The sequence below is a fragment of the Coptis chinensis genome, chromosome 2, assembly GCF_015680905.1.
Source record: "Coptis chinensis isolate HL-2020 chromosome 2, ASM1568090v1, whole genome shotgun sequence".
In the NCBI taxonomy this organism is placed as follows: Eukaryota; Viridiplantae; Streptophyta; class Magnoliopsida; order Ranunculales; family Ranunculaceae; genus Coptis; species Coptis chinensis.
Genome location: NC_141457.1, coordinates 106123847 through 106137673, shown reverse-complemented (window position 1 = coordinate 106137673; position 13827 = coordinate 106123847). Strand labels below are relative to the sequence as shown.

At 39.0% G+C, this 13827-nt stretch overlaps 2 protein-coding genes across 4 annotated transcripts; one reads left to right on the top strand and one right to left on the bottom strand.

The window, feature by feature from the left end:
* The first annotated feature begins 5584 nt into the window (after window positions 1–5584).
* On the top strand, window positions 5585–9127 carry LOC147520113 (RNA pseudouridine synthase 2, chloroplastic-like). The gene is given in 9 exon segments (XM_086591572.1): window positions 5585–5930; window positions 6007–6150; window positions 6243–6482; window positions 6890–7078; window positions 7080–7093; window positions 7220–7298; window positions 7564–7739; window positions 8112–8214; window positions 8531–9127. Coding segments are annotated over 9 exon segments (1257 nt in total). The 5' UTR covers window positions 5585–5636; the 3' UTR covers window positions 8549–9127.
* An 86-nt stretch (window positions 9128–9213) lies between these two features.
* On the bottom strand, window positions 9214–13718 carry LOC147520112 (Sept9 (DUF616)). Of its 3 annotated transcripts, none has more exons than XM_086591571.1 (7): window positions 13548–13718; window positions 13296–13433; window positions 13111–13182; window positions 12805–13031; window positions 11700–12115; window positions 10622–10806; window positions 9214–10165 (listed from the first exon to the last, which is right to left on the bottom strand). In XM_086591571.1, the coding sequence occupies exons 1-7, from the start codon at window positions 13615–13617 to the stop codon at window positions 9795–9797; spliced, it is 1479 nt and encodes a 492-aa protein (XP_086447697.1). In that variant the 5' UTR covers window positions 13618–13718; the 3' UTR covers window positions 9214–9794. The 3 variants fall into 3 exon arrangements, with proteins under 3 accessions (XP_086447697.1, XP_086447696.1, XP_086447694.1); XM_086591570.1 differs by having other exon boundaries at window positions 13296–13478; window positions 13569–13710; XM_086591568.1 differs by having other exon boundaries at window positions 13296–13478; window positions 13548–13708.
* Between the last annotated feature and the right edge of the window lie 109 nt (window positions 13719–13827).

The window sequence follows — 13827 nt, the reverse complement described above, 5'->3', positions numbered from 1 at the left end:
GTAGAAGGGATGATTATGAGTGTTTGTGGGTTTTTGGTCGAGCGCGAAATCGAGGGTTTGAAGCAGAAATCGTGAAATGGAAATCGAGTGTGTGTGGGTTTGTGGGGTTGCCGGTTTGCCGGTTTATTGGTATTTGGTTGGGGGGTGTATGATTTATGAGTTGCGCCAACCAATGGGCGCAAGACTAAAACACAAATTGGGGTCTGGCAGTAATAGGACCCTTGTCTATTAAGAAGATAAGCCTTTCTACCCAATCTACTTGGTATCAGAGCATGTCTCGATCCAATGAACTCATTTCCTTATCTTCTTTTTGTTAGAAAACTTCTCTATGAGGCCAAAGTGTTGAAGTAATCATCGGTTAAAGACGACTTGGATAGACTGTAGAGAAGATGTTGTGTGTGTGTGTTTTTTTTTTTCCCACGTACTGAAGTTTGCTGATTAATATCAACTCATTGCCACATGCTGGTCAGTGCCTCTATATTGTCTCTAGCTGGTCGGTGTCTCTTTGTTGGAAAAGAATAACTGGAGATCGTTTCTTTTTCTCTCTAGCAAACCTTGTTCTTCTTTGTGGGCTTCTGCAGTTCTGTTTGACACATCTTCAGGTCAATTTTTTTTTTTTTTTTTCGGTTCATAATGGCCGGTGAGACTGTAGTTAATTCGTCAATGCATCATCGCATTACTAATTCATTGCTTAGTGGCGAATTTTTCTGCTTGGTCACTTTTCGTTAATTTATTTCTTGTGTCGAGGGAAAGGCTGGTTGGTTGCAAGGGAAGGTACCAAAACCAAATGATTCTACCAAATTGGCGAGAATGGGAAACCGACCGGTGTAAGATCTTAACCTGGTTATTTAATTCTATGGAGCCTGATGTTTATGAATTATTTATGTTTTATGATACGGTTGATGGGTTATGGACTGGGTTGAACGAGATGTATGCACATTCTCGTAACCAAATCCGTAAGTACGAAATTTATGGGCACGTTACTCATGCTAGTCAAAAAAATGACTCGGTGAAGGTTTATTATGGAAATCTGAAGAAGGGATGGGACGAGTTAGCTCATTACAAGTCTCAATTTCTGGCTAGTATTTCTGGTATGACTCCTGTTATTGCTAAGGAACTCCACAAAGCGTCGGAAGATGAGCAGGTATACCAATTTCTTTTGGGCCTTCGAGATGAGTATGAGACCCTTCGCTGTCAGATTTTGGGTACTTTTCCACTACCTTCTCCGAGTGAGGCTTATGCTATGGTAGAAAGTGATGAACGTCGCCGCCATTTAAAAGTCACACCATCTTCAGAGACACCTACTCCCATTGATCAGATGGCATTTGCTGTTAATTCCGGATCTCGATTTCAGGCTTCTTTTGCTGGAACTCGCAAAAAGGAGCCATTCGTTTGTAATCACTGTGGGAATACGGGACATACTAAAGACCGTTGTTTTAAACTGTATCCGGAGTTGAGATTTAAGACTGGTTCTCAGAACTATTCTAAGAACCGTGCTCTCAAATCTTCTGCGATTGGTGAAGCATCTTTTGAGACTCCATCAGATGCACCTGCAGACATTAATCAGCTGAGTTCTAGGATTGATCAGCTTTTCACTATAGTTCAGAATTCTCGTGTCCAGAATTCAACTGTCCCTACAGCTATGACGCCTCGTAATTACTACTTGCTCTTCATGTTAGATTGGATTCTGCTAAACCCACATGGGTTCTTGACTCAGGGGCTAATGACCATATGACTGGTGAGTCTAATCTTTTTACATCCACTGTATCTACTGTCCATCGGTCTGTACGCCTTGCTGATGGGTCATCTACCCCTATTCTAAGTAAGGGGGAGGTTTGTCTTTCACCATCTATTACGCTTCAGTCTGTCCTACATGTGCCAAACCTTTCCCTTAATTTGTTATCTGTTAGTCAGTTAGCCAAAAATCTCAATTGTGCTGTCATTTTTCTCTCTGACCGATGTTTTATCCAGGACCGGAGTACGAGGACGATTTTTGGCATGGGGTATGAGCATGACGGACTTTACTATTTTGGGGAACCTCCACCGGGCCAACGCTTTACAAAGGCTACGTGTTGCCGACCGGCTCTTATGTTTTCTTTTCTGAGTCTTTGAACTTATGGCATGCTCGCTTAGGACATGTTAACTTCCAGTATCTTTGTTTGTTATTTCCCGAATTAATAAAAGCTTGCAAGTCTCATAAGTTTCATTGTCACATTTGCGCTTTGTCTAAGCATACTCGTTCTAGTTATATCTCTAGAATGCATCGTACTCCCTGTGCATTTGATCTTGTTCATTCTGATGTTTGGGGACCGTCTCCAATAACATCCTGGTCAGGACACCGGTACTATGTCACTTTTATTGATGATCACACCAGGTGTACTTGGGTTTATCTGCTCAAGCAAAAATCTGAGGTTCTCTCTTCATTTACCAATTTTCTCAGAATGGTTAAGACCCAGTATAATGTTACCGTTAGGGGTATTCGATCTGACAATGCCAAAGAGTATGTTTCAAATGCCTTTGTGTCCCAACTTAATCAACAAGGCATTCTTCAACAACTTTCCAACACCTATACACACCTGAACAAAATGGGGTTGCTAAAAGAAAAAACCGGAGTCTTATGGCAATCGTTCGCTGCCTTTTACGAGGAATGAATGTTCCCAAATCTTATTGGCATATGGCTGTTTTGACTGCAAGTTATCTTCTTAACCCATTACACGAGTTGTTTTGAATAATAAAACCCCCTTACGTCTTCTTCATCCGGATAGAGTCTTATTCCCGATAGCTCCCAAGGTGTTTGGATGTACTTGCTATGTCCAAAATCGTAGTCCAAGTCGAACAAAGTTGGATGATAAAGCAATTAGATGTATATTTACGGGATATCTTTGTCTTCTCAAAAGGATATCGTTGTTATGATCCCCACTTTCGTAAGTTGTATCATACCATGGATGTGACTTTTTGGAGGATACACCATTCTTTGTTCAAACTCTATTTTCAAGAACAAGATACCTTTATGGACTCTTCTTTTCCACCTGGAAATGAAAACTCTATCCCTATTTATCCTTTACCTGTTTTTGATACTAATTCACAGGTACTTGAGCAGCCTTTACAGGAAGATGTTCGTCATTCCCATGTTCCACCCCGGACTCCTCGCCCCCGGTGCCTCTTCCCGGTAACTCTAGTCCTATTTCTGAGTTTATTACATTATCTGGTCCACATGTTACCCCACCACCACCACCACCACCACCGCTACCACTTCGTAAGTCTTCACGGGATAGGCATCCAACTGACCGTCTCATTGTTACCTGTTGCACTCACCATCCTATTAGCAAGTTTGTTTCTTACCAGGGACTATCTAGCTCTTACAGGGCTTTTTGGAACGCAACATCTTCGGTTTTAATTCCGAGATCAGTTTCTGAGGCTTTGCGTGATCCCCATTGGGTTACTGCAATGCACTGTGAAATGGAAGCCCTCGAACGGAACCATACATGGGATATGGTTTTCCTGCCACTTGGTGAGAAAACAGTTCAATGCAAATGGGTGTTTTCTATTAAGTATTTGGCAGACGGTACTATGGATCGTTACAAGGCTCGATTGGTTGCCAAGGGGTTTACCCAGGTTCCTGGCAAAGATTTCGTGATACATTTGCTCAAAGTGGCAAAACTCTCTTCTGTACGGCTTTTGATCTCATTAGCATCTTCGTATTCTTGGCCTCTGTATCAGCTGGATATCAAGAATGCTTTCCTTCATGGTGATCTAACAGAAACTATTTATATGGATCCTCCACCTGGTTTTCGCGGTGAGGGGAGTTTTGTCGAGAAAGTGTGTTGTCTTTGGAAATCTCTATATGGTTTGAAACTTGATCACCTGCGTGCGGGTTTTTCGTTTCACCGGTGGTGTTTGTCTCTTGGTTTCGGCCACGCCAATCGATCACACTTGCTTCGTTCGAATGAACAAGTTTGGCCATCGTGGTCCTCCTTCTTGTGTATGTTGATGATATTATAGTTACACGGTGATGATATATCTGGTGTTGCTCGTAAAATCTGATTTGAGTAAGGCATTTGATGTGAAAGATTTGGGGCTCCTTCGCTACTTCTTAGGTATTGAGGTAGCACGTTCACATGGGATCTCTATCTCGAGGAGGAAGTATATTCTAGACTTGTTGGAGGATCTGAGGGCATGTTAGGATGTAGGCCAACTTTGTCACCTATGGATCCTAATGCAAAACTCTCTTCCGAGTCGGAGAATTACTTTCGATCCATCTACAAGATCGGGTTTTGGTTGGGAGATTGATTTACTTGACTAACACCGGGCCCGATGTAGCCTTTGCGGTTAGTATTGTTAGTCAATTTATGCATGCTCCCCGTACATCTCACATGGATCTTTGTTTATCATATCTTGAGGTATCTCAAAGGACTTGGTTTGTTCTATGCATCAGGTAGACAATCAGGACTGTCTTGTTATACAGATGCAGATTATGCTGGTTCCAAGACAGATAGAAGGTCAACATCTGGTTTATGTACTTTCTTTGGGTCACACCTGATATCTTGGAAAAGTAAGAAACAAAATGTTACCTCGGATCTTTCGCAGGTGAATATCGCGGCAATGGCTCGAGGGAAACGTGAGCTTCTTTGGTTACGTTCTCTCTATGGTGAGTTAGGATTTCCAGTAGGGCCTTCTTCGAAGTTATTCTGCGATAACAACTCAGCTATCATGCTTGCTTCCGATTCTGTACTTCATGAGCGGACGAAACATATTGAGGTAGATATACATTTCATACGAGAAAAGGTCAAAGCTGCTATTATCATTCCAGTGTCTGTTCGATCTGTAGAACAAACGGCTGATATGTTCACCAAGCCAGTTGGGGCTAGTTTATATCCAACAACGGTCAGAAAGTCAAAATGGTAAAAAACAGTTAAAAATTAAAACTTTTGGTATATATACAACATTTGTTCCATTTCAACTCACACTTCCAACAATCATATTTCTTCTTCTTCAAAATCAGTTCCTAAAAAAAAAAGTTCTTCAAAATCAGTTAAATTACTTTCAAATGACATCTCAAGCAAGTGGTAGCACTCAATCAAAACCAAAGAAGAAATCGACTCACTGATCGAGCTCCTATGTCTTGCTTGGATAAAAATTAATGAAGACTCTGTTATTGGTGCTTTCCAAAATGCAAAAGAATTTTAGAATCGTGTAACAAATGAGTTCAATCAACACGTGGGTCAGATAGGTCTTCCGATTCAATTTGCAGGAGATGGAAATATATTTCAAAAATGATGAACAAGTTTGTTGCAATTGTGAATGTAGTAGAGGCTTGAAATGCAAGTGGTATCACAATACAAAGCTGGGTAATTACAATTTGACAATTTATAAATTTCGTTTATAATTATCTTAATCTAATTCTTGTTTTTTTTAGTTGTCATAGACAAGAATTACGTACCAACAACAAACAATAAAAAACATATATCCGTAATTGCATCACCAATGTGATGTTTCTTGATATATTGGTGACATGTATCGGAAAAGTACAGGTACTTTGACAAATATATCGGGGCAGGCATTTCGACACAATCTCGGAATCATCCTTAAGAAGAAAGACACTGGGCGCAAACGAAAACGAGAAAAAAAAAAAAAAAATGTTCGCACTGACTTGCTCACCATCATCATCTGCAAAAGCTCTACGCATTAAAAAAACTACAAAACCAACACTTGGGCTTCTCAGAGTATTCAGTTCCCAAGAACCTGTTACCGGTGGAGAGAGTGGAAACTACGCTGGAGTCCAACTACAAGAGACCGTTGAGAATAATGGGTCATCGAAAGCGAGGATTGATTCTTGGATATCTTCTCGCATTAGTAATGTTAGTAGAGCACGTGTGCAGTCCAGTATTCGTGCTGGACTAGTTACTGTTAATGGTCGAATCATAGATAAGGTAATAATCATCATTTTCTTTCATCTCTTTTGTTTACGTAGTTTTACAAGAATAAATACTTTTATGTGCTGAGCAGGTTTCACATGTCATAAGAGGTGGGGATAAGGTGAACTGCACAATATCTGAGTTGCAGCCATTAAGAGCTGAACCAGAAGATATACCTCTAGATATTGTTTTTGAAGATGCTCATGTTCTCGTTGTAAACAAGCCTGCTCATATGGTAATTGTCTCTTCTTACTTTTTGTTATTCGCATATAAACAAGTTGTATGTATGTTTAGTAATATGAATTGGGGGGGGAGGGAATTTTTCAGGTTGTTCATCCAGCACCTGGCAATGCTAATGGCACACTTGTAAATGGCATTCTTCATCACTGCGCTCTTCCAAATATATCAAGCAATTCTATACTTTCTGACCTCGATGATGATTCTGACGCTGAGTTCACTGGCTCTCATGATGATCGGAGTTCCTCTATGGAGATTGGTTCTAGCATACGACCTGGAATTGTACATAGATTGGACAAAGGAACTAGCGGGTTACTTGTTGTTGCAAAGGTGAGCATTGGTACTTTGCTAATTAATGTAAGATTGGAAGGTTATATTCACATATATCTGCGGGGCTGTGTCCATTATGTATTCACCCTAAAGGCATTTTTGTAGCTTCATAACATGGTACCAAAGTAATCCGACTTGTGAAGTCATCATTGACTCTTCACTTCTGCCAATCCTCTTCCTTGATCAGTTTCCTATCTCAACCTCTTCCACAATACTGACTTCCTTTTGCTTATGTTATCTCTGTTCTCTATCTCCCCCGTATTTTTAAATGTAATTCCTTAAGATAATCCAGATGTTTTTTTTCTTGGCAAAAGAATACAGAAGAGTTTCAGTATTGCTTTGGTTTATATAGATGTATATGAACTTTGGTAAGAATATGATTCTATGAATCATCTTATCTCTTGCAGGACGAGTATTCTCATGCCCATCTATCTGAACAGTTCAAGCAGCATACCATTCATAGAGTGTACATAAGTCTTACTTCGGGAGTTCCCACCACCCTTTCTGGACGTGTTGAGGTCCCAATAGGTCGTGATATCAACAATCGGATTCGTATGGCTGCTATACCTTGCCCTAGTGTCTCTAGACAGGTTAAGCCATGCTGCTAGTAGGTCATTTTCCTTTCCTGCTTTAACTCTCTGGTTTTCCTAAACATCAGTCAAGTCTTCTCCTTTTCAGTATTTCACATATAGTACATTTTCTCTTTTTATGTTGAAGTGGTTTTGAAATTGAACTAGGTACAAGGTGATTGAAGTACTTGCAGGTGGTGGTTCTGCATTGGTTGAGTGGAGATTAGAAACTGGGCGCACTCATCAGGTACTTTTAAGTGTATATGACATTGAATTATTAATTTTTGGATCTCAGGTGTTAAAAAGTAATTTTGTTACTGGCGAAAACACTCACACAAAAATAGGCCATAATAACCAACTGTATTGTCTTGTTGCCTAAAAAGAAGATTATTTACTCTTTCAAGGTCTCGATCCTAACTCCTAAGTTCTTATCAAAAGTATTATTTGTCTCTTCTCCAACTTTTCTGTATATATTTTCAACTGACAGTGTTTGTGCTGCTATTTTGCGGTAGATACGTGCACATGCTAAGTACTTGGGAATTCCTCTGCTAGGAGATGAAGTGTATGGAGGAACGAAGAGCATGGCCTTGTCGTTGCTTCAACCTAGAATCTCGTCCAGCCATCGAGCTGACCTTACAAAATTAGTTTCAATGTTAGAAAGGCCTTGTCTCCATGCTCTGGCCCTCGGGTGAGGAAACTTGACTTATTGAAATTATATTAATTTCTTTACTCAAGTCAATAAGTTAACAAGTATGGTTTGAGGAATCTGACCATTCCCCACGTAACTGTTCATCCTGGATTCTGCTTGGCCGAGTTTTGTGATGGTTGGTTGCAGCATCCAAAAATGGATTGGTTCTGGTAGTACTAAGATATTCAGCAAAAAACTTAAATGGTCTAACATAGAGTTCGCTTATGCGAGATTTGTATCTTGAGTCTCTGTAGACCGGTTTGGTATCACCTTGGTTGGCCAAGTCAAACGAGGAGTGCAACCAAATTATTACTAAACTGATTCTGAAAACTTATCAAAGATTGTTTGATGGCATGTGTGGCGTTATTGTAGGTTTAAGCATCCGCATACTGGAGAGCGTATAAAATTTTCATGTGCACCCCCTACAGATTTTGTTGAGACTTTAAGTCTACTTCGTAATATGGGCTCCAAAAAGGTATGTTCCTCACAAACAGTCATTTACTTCTGGTACCAAATTTATTTCGTCGCATGCTCCTTTGTTGGTATAAAAAATTGAGACATCCCAGTCATGGATGAACTGAAATTAATTTTCACACACGCAAGAAAGACCATGTGTTAATTGACATCTGAGATGTCTATTGCGAGAGTTGCCTTGGATGGTTCAGACAGCCATACCTTGGCTATGCAAGTGCTTCAACCAGAACCTGCCTGAAGGGCTTTTAGCTCCGTCTTGTTCAGATGGTTACAGTCTTGCATCATAGTTGCTGACGTTTGTCTATTTGATTTTGCAGACTTCATTGGAGAATTGACCTATCTTTGCTGAAGTGAATGCGTATATTACGAAGGAGTATCGTGTTTTCTTAAAAGACACGCCATGAGCATGCTTAGTGGCAGGGTGAGATATATGCAATCTCCTATTGTGATTCAAGCGTTTGAGTTCAGAATCAGCAATGTGCATGCATGTATACCTGGCAGCTTGATGTGTTCTAAAACTACACGCTGTTGGCATGCGTAATGGCAGGGCGAGATGTTTGTAGTCTCCTGGTGGAATCAAGAGTTTGAATTCAGAATCTGCAGAAAGTAAGATCAGGAAGAATTTAGACTTATAAAGAATTCTTGCTTCACACAGACCACTCTCCATTCGGAAGTTGCTATGGTGCTATTGGCAAGGAGAACCATGAAGTTATTTGGCAAATTGGCTGTATTTGTCAGTAGTAAGAAATTTTTTGTAGACTTATAGTATTTCGGCCCGATACTGTTTCAATTAAAGCAGCAACCCCTTACTTGTGGCACTCTTAGTTAACTTGTGATATTATTCCATTTTTGTTACTTGCTCTTGCTGTATCGTTGTGACATTTTCATTTTCTATATTGTGTTTCATTTGGCAAGATAGTACAATGACATCTACTGTGTCTATACATTTTCAACAGATAGCAACATCCATTGAGAACCAAGCTATCACTAAATTAGCCTATAAACGTAAAGCAACACTAAATTATGATAAACTTTGTGAACCAAGCTACAAATTTGTAGTTACATGCCAGTATGATTTTAGCATACACAAGGACAATACAATTCAAGTCCATCAGTGACAGAGACTTCTCATTCATAAAAAGCAAAAACGAAAATTGACTACCAAAATGTTACACATACTGGCGTCTTGCTAACAAAGGGTGACTAAGGACAGTCAAACACTAGTTAAAAATCTGCAATTAGACTTTGTAAGCAAGCCAGCCCCTCCACCCCAACAAATAAGGTCCATTTGATCCATTGGGAAATTTGAAACAGTTCAGCAGCATTCAAAATCATGAGGCGAATCCTAGCATCAACTTGGGGACCAGCCTCACTGGCTAGATTATAAATATTTGGCATCTCATATAGCAAACAAAACCTCAGCTGTGCGCTATAAGATCCTGCCCATCTGCTCATGTCCATAAACTCAGTCCTTGGTGGTGAATGTTTTCCTGAATACTGCATTTCTTACTTGTCCCAAGCAGTTGAAAATTGACATGAGACCACGAATCCAAAGACAACTAAAGTTGATAGGACTACAAGTCAGCCTGCTTGGGATGTTCTTGTTACAGGCGGGAGGTCGACTGAGGTAACATTTACAGGGTAAGTAAATAAGCCGAATCCACCCCTTGTCTCTATCAATCCGGTGCTATTCTTTTTAAATTCTTTCAAATCTTTCACCCATTCAACCTTGGAAGAATGCTCCCTAGTATGATTATGCAACAAAAAGATAGAATTGTACTCGCAATTTGGAAACATAAAGAGCTTGAATGAATCTCCTAATCTGTAGAGAGCATATCCAAAGCTCAGCTGGTCTCTTGGTGTAAATAGGTTGACCTCATTGAACCACAGACAGCTAAACAAGTTGTTCAAGGCAGTGTGTTCCCGAATGATAACAGCCCCCTCCGGCACATCTGCATTTTATCAATTATGTTATTAAAATGAAAAATCGGGTAAGAAAAACATATAAACAATTCAAAATACAGAGTATGTAAGAGGAAGTAACATTGATAATCTGCACTATGACCATACATAATAGACGAGTTCCTAATGAGAGAATAATCCATCAAATGAAAGTTTGTCCAACATCGCATGTGTATAGAAAATGGAGATTGTCAAAAGGTTAACTCTAAACAGAATAATGAAATCATCATCTGCACTGTTGATAGACTCCGTGGTTCACCACCTCATTATTTTGGGTTCAACATTAAAATCCCAATTTTCTTGCATCTTTAACAAATCCCTAGAGAAACTTGAAAACACAGCTCTCAGTGACACCATGATTTTGGGTTCTAGATTTCCTCCTAGCTTTCATACATATTGAGAGTAAAATAAAGTAATACAAGAGTGGGGAGTTTAATTTTTCATACCGCTGATTGTCCTTTTACTCGGACTCCATGGTTCCATTCCCTCATATCGGTATATTTTGATTTGAATATCGATAAGAGGTCGGGCATACCGCTTTCTCCGCTTTATTGCATCAGCCTCTTCATATATGCTTTGATGGTGTTTGTGACGAGCGATGGCAAATGTGTGTTTCCCACGCCATAAATATCTGCAAAATCCATGTCTCAAACAACTTTAGCCACGGAGCAGTGAAGCCACTTTTAAGCAACAAACTACATATTCTATATCTTTTGGTGAAATATGAAAATACAGCTAAAGAAAATCATGTAAGATTAGCAAAGATACGAAGAATAGTCCATTCTATCTGCACCTTGATGAATGATACGAGGAATCAGGATTGATAGTATATAATAACTTTGTAAATTCCTTTTTACAAGATTTTTCCATTAACTCTTTAACACCTAAAGCCTCAGCAAGCAGGTGTAGCATTCATTCTTTACCTTAGGCAAGTGGAACAATGTGCCAAATATTCAACCATATTCCAAAAAAAATTAAGGGGATACAGCGGGTACAGGAACCACCAAAGCTATTTGTTTAAAATTATTGAAATGGATCTTGAAACTTTATATTGTACTAATTTTCTTACTGCTGCAGAAGAATTACATGTTTATAATACGTATTATAAATTATAACAATATGTATGAAATAAAGATCATTCATCTGACTACTGCTCTCAATGGGATGTGGAAAGTGCTCTTCAGTCTCTCCTAGTCCATATTGTATTCTTCAGTTTTCAGGCATAAGTACATCCCTTAAAGAGTCTTAAGAACTGCATAACGAAAGAAAAGAAGAATATATGTGCCCCTCTGGCAACAAGGCAGGAAGTGCTACTGAACTAAAATCCGAGGTAAGAAGATGTTGGGTTTAGTCAAAATGTATTTAGCCAATCTCAGTCTCTTTGGAACCTGCCTCGTGCAGATAAAAAATTGTCGCTTTATATGAAATATGTATGCAACCACTGAATGAATATGGATACCAATAAAATAAAAATTAAAGCATTTGACAAATGACATATATATATGAAAGATCTCACCAACACACCTTTCTAACATAAGTAAGGGATCGACAATAAGCTCCATTTTTCCATCAATCCAGATGCTGTATTGTGCTTGAGGAAATAACCTGTGGGTTAATATTTTCGGAACCTTCCCGTTTCTTCTCGGCTCATCATAGGGTGGATAGTGAAGTACTATCAAGCGCCATATACCCACCCATTTCCCCCCATCACTATCGTATCTGACAGTCAGATTTTTCTTGATGAAGTTGAAAGATTTTTCATCCACAACCATAAGAAAACAGAAAAGCTTTTGAGAACGGGGGCTTATATTTGAAGGTTGGTGGGGTGTGTCATAACCATCAAAAATGCCAGAAGCAACTACAAATCTACATTTTTCCACATAATTGACATCCTTAGGTTCCATTTCTGCGCCCCCATTGTGTATGAAACCACAGTGCACCTGAATACCACAAAAAATGAATAAAGCAAATTGCGCACACCACATTCAACTAGAAGTATTGAAACCTAAGCAAGAGGCACACTTAGAGGGGAAAAAAACAAAGGAAAAACATAGTGTCTATAACTCACAATGTCTCAAAAAGCGAATCCAGATTGTGGCTAGTGGGAAATAGAACAGAAATCCATCTGCAGATTGTGGCTAGTGGAGTACAATGTAGCATCCGATTAAGATGCCCCCACAGACTAATGTCTAGTGCATGTCAATAGTTGGTACACTACAATGTTGTGATTCTTAGCCACTTGTATAATTAAGTCTTAGCTTGACAACATAGAAATTTTCACGAAATCAAGATGAATGGCGTTCCACAAAATTAGCAAGTATATAGATATTAAAAAAGTTATATTTGTCCTGACATTCAGTAGAACTAAATCATGGCCAGGTCTTACAGAATAGGATACACATAACTGAATCCATAAAAAGGACATTTACAACTCGAGAGCATACCTCCATTCACCATGCTTTGTTTAAAAACTAAACTAAAATGCAAAGTTTAAAAATGTATAAAGTAACAAGATTCCATGATCGTGACACAGGCATCCTTACTATTAATTTGAGAATACAGAGGTAGACAGAAAAAAAAAAACAACACGGAGATTTAAAATAAACAGCTCCAATAAAGTTTCGTTTACCTTCATTGTCGAGTTTAATTTAAAACTATTATCTCGCTGAGTCCAAGTCTGGTACCCTCCAAAAAGTGGAACTGAGTTATTCTTTACAAAACCTCCAGAAAATGGAATTGAATTATCCTTCACGGACTCGTCCGAAATATATAAGAGATTTTCAACAATTTTATCCGGAGTTCTACTCTTTGGAATAGTTACAGCGTCTGGGTCATCCAGTACAGGAATTGCACAACCTAGTTGCAAAAATATCAGAATATTAACTTAGAATTGCAATTTAAAGAGTATAAAAGGCATGTACCTCCAAATACTTACGATGTTGTGGTTTTGGTAACAGCCCCATTGTATCCAGCATCACAATTACCTTGCTATCTTTATTATATATTGCTACACACGCCAAAAAAGTTTAGGGAAATGCTAAAGCACGCATTACTCTTCTGATCATACTCTCAAACCACAATCGAACAATAAAGGGTAGAACTTTACAGTTTTAAACATACCTGAAAAGAAAGTAATAGAAGATTGGCAAGACCAGACGTGAAACAATAACACAGTGAGAATGAGTAGCATCCATAGAATGCCCACGACAAAAAACAAACGTATAAAACCCTTCTTCCAAATAATCTTCATTGGATAATCTGGGGACATTCGTCCAGAAGGAGATAAGAAAGCATTTAAAACATCTGCCATTCACCATACAACTCAGTTAAACATTTGAAACCGATATCGAGCATAAAGGCAAGTGTTTTTACCCTTGGTTTCCTGAATATTACCATCTCCTCTACGGTTAAGCCGCAGAGAAACGGAGCGTTGAGCTTCCATGTCAGTTACAATAACATCTTCAGGGTCTGTTTCTCGAGATCACTGTTTCACCATTTTTCTTCAAAACAAACATAGTCCCACATCGTCTTTTAATTGGGAGCAAGTTGTGGAATAATTAAGACAGTAAGGGTATTATCGTAACATGGGCAAAACCGTCATAAAAAGTGTGACCAAGAGTCACAAATCACAGAATACTGTGATTTGTTTTAA

Excerpts from the sequence above, each read along its gene's own strand:
- LOC147520112 (XM_086591568.1), bottom strand. The coding sequence starts at position 13,617 with ATGGAAGCTCAACGCTCCGTTTCTCTGCGGCTTAACCGTAGAGGAGAT. Across the intron at positions 13,183-13,295 it reads TTCTATTACTTTCTTTTCAG|CAATATATAATAAAGATAGC; the intron begins GTATGTTTAAAA and ends TGGCGTGTGTAG. Across the intron at positions 12,116-12,804 it reads AATTAAACTCGACAATGAAG|GTGCACTGTGGTTTCATACA; the intron begins GTAAACGAAACT and ends TGTGGTATTCAG.